We start from the raw sequence: 11573 nt of genomic DNA, 5'->3' as shown, positions 1-11573 counted from the left end.
TTTTAAGAAAGTGTGAAATTATGTGTACAGTGATAAAACTTTTATTTGATAAAATTAGCCGTGATTTAAATTTTTATAGAAAATAGTTTTAAATCATTAAATAAGATTGAGATATATGTCTGAATTAATTTAGCCATAAAATTTACATAAATTTTAGTCAGGTACATTATTTTTGCAAAAGTGTTGCCTGCATAAGCTTTGTTAATGCCCTGTGGATTGAGAATTGTTCGAGCCCAAATACGGCCTCTTTGAGAACTTCAGCGGTCTTCTGTCATGTCTTACTGGACCAGCTCCCCTAGTGTCTACTGTCTTCTTTCTTGTGTTAGCTTCAAAAATCCTACTCTTGCTCACCAGAATGGGCAAGTCGGTCAGTTGAAATATACTGACTGCAGCTCGGATGTCCGACCTCAATCCGTTCTCAAACTGAGAACACAAATCTTCCTCTCCATCACCATGCCAGTAGTGAGGCCAGTACTTCATCAGCTCTTGGAATTTAGCCGCATATTCTTCCACAGTCATGTTTCCTTTCTTTAGCTCAAGGAACTCTTTAGCTTTCTGCTTTTTCAGGTCCCGGGGAAAGTAATTCCCTAGGAAGATCGCCTTGAAGGTCTCCCACTGGATGTAGCCACCTTCTTGTGGTAGAGTCTGACCGGCAAACCTCCACCAGTCTTCCGCTTCACCACACAACAAGTAAGTGGCATAGGTCACCTTGTGCTCCTCACAGTACCCCATGGCGTTAAAGACCTTTTCTACATCAGCCACCCACCTTTGGGCTCCTTTGAGATTGAACCCTCCTTCAAACATCAGAGGGTCGTGCCTAGTGAAGGCAGACAATCATCAATATTTAGCCAGCTCTCCACCTTGATTGTGTACTAGACCCTCCAACATTTGAGTTATGCGCTCCATGGGATAATTAGTACTTCTAGATCCTTTACCTCTACTAGACATGCTTAAGCTAAGCTAATCACAAATCAGCAGTCACATCTCAGCATATTAGATCAACTGATACATTTATAATTCAGGTAAACAAAACAATCAACACTTAACCTTGGACGTCTCAGCCTGATACCCTAGTCCGGTTGGATGAACTGCTCTGATACCAAAATTATAACACCTTAAATTTAATTTCAAAGTAATAAATTTTCGCAAATTCTGGGTAATAAATTTTCACTTTTAAATACCACTTCAGTACGTGGTTCCATCACTCTTTCAAAATCAAGTAAAGGGTTACAAGTTCATTATCCAATAACCACTACAGGACTTATTCAAATACAACAAATTTTAAAATACTGTTCTAAGTCCTATAGCAGTTCCATCCGCCCTTCACCGAGTTTGGTGCTAATCGTCTTGATTACCTGAAAAATGAACGTAAGAGTGAGTACCCTACACTACCAAAACGCAGCAATCAATCATAGAGTCTCACCTCTGAATCATTTAGAATACATTAAAACAAGTATAATAACAGTCAATATTATCTCACAGTACATTTTAATTCCATAATTCACAGCATATCATACCAGCGTTACCCGCCTCATTTACATCATATCATACCAGCGTTACACGCCCCTTTACAGCACATTATACCAGCGTTACACGCCCTTTTACAGCACATTATACCATCGTTAGCACGCCCCTTTACACATGCAACGTTTATGCTTCACACGACACACAACTCACATTTCATTTGTATTGCACGACATATAGCCTACGTTCAGTTACATTATACGGCACTCGAGCCCAAATTTATTCATTTGCATTTTAACATTAATTCACCAATAGACGGCACATCAACACGCATAATTACCCTCCACAGGTCCAGCTAATCCATTACACATCATATTTCATCAAATACACATACTCTTATCCACACACATAATATTCACAAGTCCCGGCACATGACCCTCATCACATTCTACAATCGTCTTCCATTTCTCACACATTTTCTACCTTCCAACTCAGCCATATTGCAATATTCCATAAAGTAATAGAGAATTACACACAAAAAGAGTAGGGTAGAGTCCCTCTTACCTTGGATTGACGACCCACGCTCGGATTTGACAACGGAAGTATTTTCCACACCGATTTCGGCCTAAAACACATGGAAGAACTCCATGAGAACTAAAGGACACCAAGAAACAGAGAAAAGGGTTGAAAAATGGAAATCCTAACCATTAAAACTCACCTGCAAGCGTTTCCCAGATGGATTCGACCTTCAATCAAGCTCCCAAACGGCTTTGGAGGCAATTAATCAGTAGAATAGGACTTTGAGTCGAGAGGATTGAAGATATTTAGGAGGGAATTTGAGAAATGAATCTCAAATTCCTAAACCCCCTTTTAAAACCCCTCAGATAGCAACACTCTCGCTACAACGAGATATTCTCAGCAACGCCCTCTGTCGTCACAACAAAAATCTCAGACAAAATTGCATTCTGATTTCTGCAGGATCTCGTTACAGCGAGACTGCACCCAGAAATGCACTCCAAACTGTCGCTCTGTCACCACAGCGAGATATTCTCGCTACAGTGAGAAGGCGACAAACGCATGCCTTTAGCGAGACATCTCTCGCTACAGCGAGAATGCCCTATACCAGCACTTAGCCTATTTCCAGCCCAATCTAGTCATGCACACATAAATACACACATCCATATGCTTAATACACATAAACATCGTTATTACGCACTTGAGTGCACATTCCAATACTCATTCTCATATATATAAACATCGATCATTTATATTACCAAAATCTGGGGCATTACACCAAGTGTAAGAATGATAACTGCAAGTTAGAAATGTATTGTGTAAAAAGCAATGTGACACATACCTTCCAAATCAAGACATTTTTTAGTGAACGCACATGTGGCAGAGTTATTATAGAGAACAATTGTTGACAATTGTGGGGTAGAATGTTAATAATCATATATGGGTAATAGCCTATGCAGTTGTTGATGTTAAAAATAAGGAGAATTGACATTGATTTTTATCACTATTATATAAAGATTTGGGATATTATAAGCAATATGGATGAAATTTCATATCTAACATACAGAAGGTAGAGATCTACGTAGGATTAAGTTACTAATTAGATAAGCTTGACAGTGATTGATTTGTATGATTAATATATTTGTTAGGGACTAATTTATATTATTTTAATATTTTAAGGACTAAAATACACATTTATTGCTGGATTTGATACCAACCTTGCAAGAAGTCATGTCAAATGCATACCATAGGTTTTGTGTGTAACATTTATGACAAAATTTCTATAAGTAGTGGAAGGATAAAGTATTAAAACACCTTCTATGGAAGTGTGCAAGATCAACTACAGTCTTATAATTCAATGCAAACATGCATGTAATAAAAACAATGAATGAGAAGGTATAGACATCATTACTCCTAATAATAATAATAATAAATTATGTCTTTCAAAAATAATTAATTATAAAAGTTGAAATAATAAATAAATATAAAAATCAGTGTTAGCAAATAGAGCAATTTTTTCTTTAATTTAAATTATGTATAATTTGGGTATCTTTTTTCAAGTAATTCAAGTCTTTTTTTTAAATTATGTAATTTTAGTCCAACAATGAATTTGTTCTATTTAAAACCTTCAAATTTATTTTTATCTTTCTATGATAATATTAAACATTTGTAAGTAAAATATTTTGTGAAATTTTGATAAAATAAGAAGAATTTTATATAATGTAAGATTAAGATTTAAAAAAAATGCAAAAAGAAAATATATTTTGTAATTTTTTTAATCTCTTCAAAAATTGCTTTGCAAGCTCTGCTAGGATTTCTCCAAACCCTAGCCTCTGTCCCTTTCCCTGTTTCAGCGCAGAGGTGCCCTACGAAGATTCTTCTTCTGAGAGGTTTTCAACTTGAAATCTAGATCTATGTTTGAAGCATTACATAGCTCATCAAGAGGTGGTAAAAAGTCTAAGGAAGAGACCGATTTAATAGGAAAAAGCACCAAGAAGGTTAAGTTGGTCTCGCTAGCATTAGAGGAGGATCTGAATACAGATATGCAGCAAGAAAATAGCCAAAATGCTCTATATGATCAGGTGTCTTCGAATCCAAAATTTTCTACTACAGTCTCTTATAAAGGTAAAGTTTTATCGATTAAAGATTTAGATCTTATCCTTGAAGATAAGGATATTGTAAAATTGGTGCTAGAAGAGGTTAACATTAACCTTGATATTGATGAATAAGATCTATCAAATACTGAACAAATTCTATGCCCTAATATAAAAATCTCTCTAGAGGACTACAAACAATGGTGTTCTCTGTGAAAACACTCTCTGATTGTTAAACTTCCAGGTGAAATAGTAAGTTTCAACTACTTAAATCAAAAGTTAGGTAATCTTTGGGGGTAGAATGGGCTCTTGAAAATACTAGATCTAAACAATGAATATTTCTTAGTTAAATTTGATAATACTGAGAACTATAAATATGCTTTATTTGAGAGTCCTTGGCTAATCTTGGACCACTACCTATTAACGCTTGAGGCCTTTGTTCAGGTCGAAAGACCTTAATACTACCCTTCAATTTAGAGGTAAGTTTGCTATGATTTGTGTAGAACTTGACATTAGAAAACTTTGTCCCTTCTTTCAAAGTCCTTGGCTAAGAATTTAAAGTTGAGTATGAGGGCCTACATCTTTTTTTTTTTATTGTGGAAAGTATGGCCATAGGCAGGAATTCTGCCCTAACCCTTATAAACATGTTATTGATAACTCTGAACCCATCCCCAGCCCAATGAATCTTGAAGAAAATAAAAATGAGGATCCTATGTCTTTCAAGGAATCAAATAAGGCAGAAGTTAAAGAGAGTCAGGAGGGTACTGTAGTAGAGGAGCAAGGTTTGTTTAGGCCCTGGATGTTAATTAAGAGGCTTGTTAGGAAGAAATAGGACCCCATCACCCAATCGCTAGTCTAGCTCAAGGTGAGATGAATAAGGAAGTGCTCCCTTTTGCTCTCTATCAGTCTTCTAGTCAAGCCTTTCCCCAGCATCTTAGAGATATAGACTAGTTCTTCCCTGCGTTTTACATGAATTGCTTATTTTGGAATTATAAGGGACAGGAGGTAAAACTTTTTACAGACTTGTTAACGACCTTTATTCTGATCCTAATCCTCAGGATTTTATTCTAAACACTTAGTCTTCTTTTCCCTTCCTTAGAGATGTTGATGATAGGCTGTTCTCTCTTAGTGTTTTCATAGAGGAGGTCAAAGTTGCCCTTTTCAGTATGGGTAATTTCAAGGCCCCTGGTCCTAATGGGCTTCATGCTCGATTCTTAAAAACCAATGACATTTTTTGAGCTAGCTCATATATAGCTTTGGTCTGAATATTTTTTAAGACCTTGCAAAAGTTCGGGAGGTTAATGAAACCCGCCTCACCTTAATTCCTAAGTCTGATCACCCAGAATCCATTAAAGAATTATGACCTATATCCCTCTGTAATGTGAGTTATAAGATTATAATTAAAATTATAGCTAACAGATTAAAGGACTATCTTCCCCACTTGATCTCTGCAAATCCTAGTTTTATTCCTGGAAGGCGAAAGATTGACAATTCCCTTATTCTCTATGAAATAGTGCATTTGATAAGTCTGTATTTAAGCCCTCTTTTACAACCCATATATTCATATTTGACCTTTATTTTATTTAGATTTTACACTAATTTATATATTAATTGTACAGTTTGGTATAAAGAGACTGCAAGTAGATTTTGGGTGCATTTTAGGCCCAAATTGATGGAAGATTAGAGCTTCGCAGTAGTCAGCACGTCCAGACCCATTCAATGAGCACGGGGGTGCTTCGAGCCCATGCACGGCTGTGCTGAAGGCCTTGCACGGCCGTGCTCATATGCAAGAGGCCCATTTATGAAGAGTTTATAGGGTTTTCAAATCCTATAAAAGGGAAGATCTCAGGCATCGTAAAGGGACCGTTTTTACATCTTGGCTTTTGCTCTGGAATACATCTTTCATCTTGTCTCTCTTGCACGGGATCCTTGGCACATGCTTGGCGAGACTTGGAGCTTCAAGCGACCGTACTTGAAGACTGGGAACTCATCATACTCTAGTTTTTCTATTTCTTTTCTTTATGGCTTTATTCATGAATGTTTTAGTTCTTTTCTTTAGCATGAGTAACTAAGTCCATAGCTAGGGCTATGGAAACTATTATTTATGAATTTATGGGATTTTGATGTTTGAATCTTAATTTGATTTTCGTTATGTGATTAGATTTTATCCTATTGTGCTTCTTTCTTAATCCTAATTAATTATATCGTCAGACGACCATACCTCGGTTAATTAATAGATCTATAGGATAAAACGAGACAAAGGATTAGGTGGACCAAACCAATCTTTCTCTTCTAATCGTTATTAAATTAACAAGTTCATAGGTTCCTTAAGTTTTCTTCAATTGATGTCTTGCATGACCATTGGGGATGTTAATTTAGAGAAAATAATATTAATATTGCATGACCATTGGGTATTAATAGTATTTGTATGAATGATTAGTAATCACAAGAAAATCGGATTTAGAGTTAAACAGAAAAATAACATAAAGGATTGAATGAGAAAACCCATATGCCCTAGGTTCCTCTCCGATAAGTTTAACCAAGACGTGCATTGTTTTTCTTGCTTTTAGTTTTATAATTGATTATATAAATTCTTATTTTTAATTAATCTCATATCTTTGAAGCTTAAACAATTAAATTAAGAAATTCTTAGTAATTGGAAAACAATTCTTGTGGGACGATATTTCAGAAACTTAATTTAAGAACCTTTTATTACTTCTTGATGTGTACACTTGCCCTCTGAACAAGTTTGCATTCTTTCCACAACATTAGGGACAGAAATGGTTATATGATAGTCAAGCTTGATCTAGCAAAAACTTTTGACAATCTGAGATGCGACTTCATCATTGACAATCTGTCTAGGGTTGGTATTAATTCTGATATGCTAAAACTCATTCAAGCTTACATTATATCCTCCTCTATGGTGATTAATTGGAGTAATAGTCTCACTAAAGCCTTTTAGCCTACTAGAGGTATTCGTCAAGGGTGTCCTATCTCCCCCTATCTATTTGTTTTATGTATAGAAAAGTTGATTCATCTAATTCAAGACAGTATTCTTAGTAATTACTAGGTTCTTTTTACTTTTGCTTCTCAAGATTTGCATAATACTCATCTTCTGTTTGCAGATGATAATATTCTAGTGGCTAAGGCAGATCCCAACTAAGCTTTTATCATTCATAACATTTTGACTACCTTTGGCCAAGTTTCTGGCTTGAAGTTAACCCTGAAAAGTCTACACTATTCTTTTCTAAAAATATTGATCATAATAATAGACAACAAATTAGTGAGATTCTGGGTATTCAGTCCTTTAGCCAGTTTGGTAAATATTTAGAAAATCTCATAAGTCATCTCAATCCCTCTAAAAAACAATTCTTTTTTCTGGTTGACAAAGTTAGGAAAAAACTTTTCCTTTGAAAAATGTCATCCCTCTCCATAGCTGGCAAGGTTACTTTGGCCTAATATTGTCTTATGAGTATCCTATCATATGTCATGCAATCTGTAACGCCCTGAGTTTTGGAATAGTATTTTGTTTATTAATATAAATGGTGGTTTTCTACTTGAATTTGCACTTTGATTTATGTGTGTGAATATATATGGATAAGTATGTAAGTATAAATGTGAATATTAACTTGTGGTTGAGCAGGATTAATTGAGAAATGGGCTAGATATGTACTGTAGAGGCATTCTCGTTGTAGCGAGAGAACAACAGAGGAGATGCATTTTCTAAGTGCAGTCTCGCTGTAGCGAGATTATGCAGAAACTAGAGTGTAATTTTCTCTGATATTTTTACTGTAGCGAGAGTTTTTCGCTGTAGTGAGAGTGTCGCGATTCCTAGGGTATTTGAGGGGTTTAGGGTTTGGAAAACTTATTTTCCACTCTTTCTCTTCATCCCTCTTTTGATTCTCTCCACTCTCAACCCATTTTCACCGATTAAATTGTTTCCAAAGCTGTTTGTGCGCTAGATTGAAGGTTAGAGTCATGCTTGGAACGTTTGGAGGTAAGTTTTGAGAGTTAGAGTTTCGATTTTTCATCCTTTTTTTTTGTTTTTTCAAATTCTCATGGAGATTTTTTATCTATTTAGGATGAAACATGATAAATCCATATTTTACCAGTATTTTACTTTAATTTTAATATATTTGATAAGGAAAACATGTTAGAAAAAACTGAAAAACTTATAAAAATAATAAAATGTTTAAAGTCTTTCCTAAATATATAGTTATTTAGATTTTATAAATTTTATGTGTAAAAAGTAATGATTTAATCATATTTTTGTAGGAAATTCTGAGCTAAGTTCATAAGATTGGAAGATCAAGGGAAAGATAGAAGGAAAGTAGCAAAAATTGGAAGCAAAGAACAAGGTCTGATGAAGCAAAAGCTGAGCGTGATCACTTTTCCTGGCAAAAGTGATTGTTCCAGAGCTTAACATGGAAGAATGACCTGTGCGTTATCACTATGCTGATGATAGTGATTGTTCCAGAGGGCTTTCAAGCATAGTAAGGTGCACGTGATCACTTTTATTTACAAAAGTGATCGTTTTAGAGAGAGCTGCAGCATAGCAAAAGTGCGCGTGATCACTTTTGTTCACAAAAGTGATTATTCTAGAGAGAGCTCCAGCATAGCAAAGATGCTCGTGATCACTTTTGTTCACTAAAGTGATCGTTCCAGAGAAGCCTATAGGAAAACAAGTTGCGCGTTATCACATTTGTTCACAAAAGAGATTGTTCCAGGGAGCCTTCCATCATTGCAAGCTGCGCGTGTCTCCTATTGTTTATGAAAGTGAACACGCACAAATCACGAACCTCTGCGTAGTTACTTTTATGAAGAATAGTGATTGTTCCAGTCATGAAGATTATCAGAAAGGCCTTTGTGTGGCTACTATAGTGAAAAATAGTGACTACGCTAGAAAGGTGGGAATTCTATAAATACGTATTAACTCAAATCTGTTGGGATCTTTTGTTCATTTTTACTTTCCTTTTGTTTTCTGGTGTTGAGAGAGTCTGAGAGAGAGATTGGGGACGAACACCAAGCTTCAAATCTTGAGGAATCAGATTGAAGATTGGCTTGAAGATACTTCTTCGTTTATCTTCTTCTTCTCTTTCTTTCTCTTTTCATTTTGTAATGGAGTTCTAAACTCTTTGTAGTTAGGGATTTATGATTTGAAATTGAAGTGTTAAATTGATTTTGGATCTAAACTTTGAGTGCTGGATTGGATTGAGTAATTGATTCTGCTTTTTAAGTAGTTATTGAATGACAATTTGATTAACTTATCACAGAGAAGCTTTTATCAATAAAAGTTAAATTTATTTCTCAGATCTGAATCAATTATCAAGATTATTGATTTCTTAGGGATAAGACATCGTAACCTTGCAATCTTTTAGTTTCTAATGCTTGATGCAATATTTAATTGAACCAGATCTAATGAATTAGAATGATTAAATTGAATATTAGATTTATTGAGTTAAGGAATTAACCTTTGGTTAACACATCATGAAATTGATTGTCATTCAATCCAAATGCTTGAAAGTTCAAAACTTGATTAAATTAACACTGAAGTTTTGGTGAAGTAAACCCCTAACTATGTTTCATACATCTATTTCCATATAGAAATTCGTATCTTTTGCTCTGCTGTAATTTCTGCATTCTTTACTGGTTTATTTGCTTTCAAACATTACAACTTCCAAATGAATTGCTTTAGGCTCAACTAATTATTGACTTGTGAAGTGATATTTGAGAATTCTATTTCTTGAGGACGATATTTAGGACTCAAACATAGTTCTAAAACTTTTATAACTTGCTACAATAATACTAGTACACTTGCTAGTCAAAATTACTTCTGCTAAGAAGGTGACAAAGCACTATGTGGGAAAGATTTTCTACCGTTATTTCGTATTGGGTCTTCGTTCTGAGGTAAAAGAAGACTCTACCCTATCCCTTTGTGTTTAGGTTTCGTTAATGTTGCTAGATAGTGGAATATGATTGAGATAGAACATAGAAAAATGTGTGTTTTAATACAAATTTTGTATAAAGCATGACGTGGTAGTTGTTGGGTGATGTGTGTGATGAAATGGTTTGAGTTTGATTGGATTGTGATGAAAATTTAGTGTGGAATATAATGTGATTGATTGTATGTGTCAACATGCCATTGGTTGATAATGAATAATATGAAATGGGTGAGAATATGTGTGAATGACATGTTAAGTGTGATTCTAATTGTGTTTGAAATTTTGGAAACTATGAATGGTTACAGTGATACACTAGAGGTGTGAACGATGGGGCGGTAAAAATACCTTAGGGAAGAGAGGGTGGTGGTGACACCAACAATGAGCGTGGGTGCACCACATACCACACACTCTCCTCCTGAATCGGCCTTTGATTAACACCTTTGCTAAGGGACCTGTGACTGCACACATTGTATCCGTGAGACGGAGGCTAATCGGCGACTATCCATGGTGTGAAACTGAGCAAGTCCTTGAGGTTGAAGGCATCAGGAAAACTGTAATTATAGTGCTACAGTGAGCGTGGCTAACATGCAGTTAGCACACATGTGTGTGGAATAGTTAAAAAGTATGAGTTTATGTTGTTTGATGAATGATTTGAATTATGTTAGTAAATGTGTGAAACCTGCAAGGTGAGCCTCTATGCTCAGTATGTGTGTGTGTGATAGTGTATAATACTCACCCTTATATTTATTTTTTAGGTGACCAAGACAATCGGCTTAGTGAATGGATGAATAAAACTGCTATAGGACTTAGGGAATTATTCTTTTGAAATTATGATGTATTAATTAAGTCTTGTAGCAATAATTTGATTCAAATTTGTAATTCATCCTTATTTTGAAATACTTTATTGAAACTATGTATTGGGAAACCTTTGAATGAATTATTATATTTCCCATTTATTCCAAATTAATTTAATTAAAAATATTAAAAATTAAATTAAGGTGTTACACAATCTGCCACCATCCTTATTGTTGTGTGTAATAATATAAATAGCCTTTGTAAGAAGTTCATTTGAGGGTCTCTAGGCACTAGAAAGTGTCACCTCATAGGTTGGGATAAGATTTGTAAGCCTAAGGGTGAGGAGAGGGGTTAGAATTTCGTGAATTTTCACATGATAAACAAAGCTTATATAATGAAGTTGTGTTGGAGGATTTGAACCTCTCCTAATGATCTCTGGATTCAAGTTTTAAGTAAGAAATATAGATTTTCTGTTGGACAATATCAAGGTGCTAGGATTAGTAATAGGATCTCTCCTCTTTGGAGGAGTATATCTTCAATTTAGCCTTTGTTCTCTAAGGTTTTGTTTGGGAGTTTGGTAGGAGAGAGAAGGAAAGGGTTTGAAGAAGGAAGGAGGGAAAGGGAAAGAAAGGGAAAGGAGGTTAAATCCCTTCCTTGTTTGGATATTTAATATTGAAAAAAGAGGGTGATAGAGGATTTAATTATATAAATGATATTATATTTTATATCTTTTATTTTTTTATTTTTATAAAATATAAAAAAA

At 34.9% G+C, this 11573-nt stretch overlaps 1 protein-coding gene across 1 annotated transcript; it reads right to left on the bottom strand.

Annotated features, from left to right (window-relative positions):
• Positions 1-201: 201 nt before the first annotated feature.
• Positions 202-732, bottom strand: LOC113857937. Its single transcript, XM_027490271.1, has one exon. It carries the CDS (start codon positions 730-732, stop codon positions 202-204), a length of 531 nt encoding a protein of 176 aa, XP_027346072.1.
• Between the last annotated feature and the right edge of the window lie 10841 nt (positions 733-11573).

This window comes from Abrus precatorius, unplaced genomic scaffold (genome assembly GCF_003935025.1).
Source record: "Abrus precatorius isolate BTA unplaced genomic scaffold, Abrus_2018 Scaffold1, whole genome shotgun sequence".
In the NCBI taxonomy this organism is placed as follows: Eukaryota; Viridiplantae; Streptophyta; class Magnoliopsida; order Fabales; family Fabaceae; genus Abrus; species Abrus precatorius.
This window is presented reverse-complemented; position numbering and strand designations above follow the sequence as displayed.

Coding starts and splice junctions, on each gene's coding strand:
- LOC113857937 (XM_027490271.1), bottom strand. CDS start 732: ATGGGGTACTGTGAGGAGCACAAGGTGACCTATGCCACTTACTTGTTG.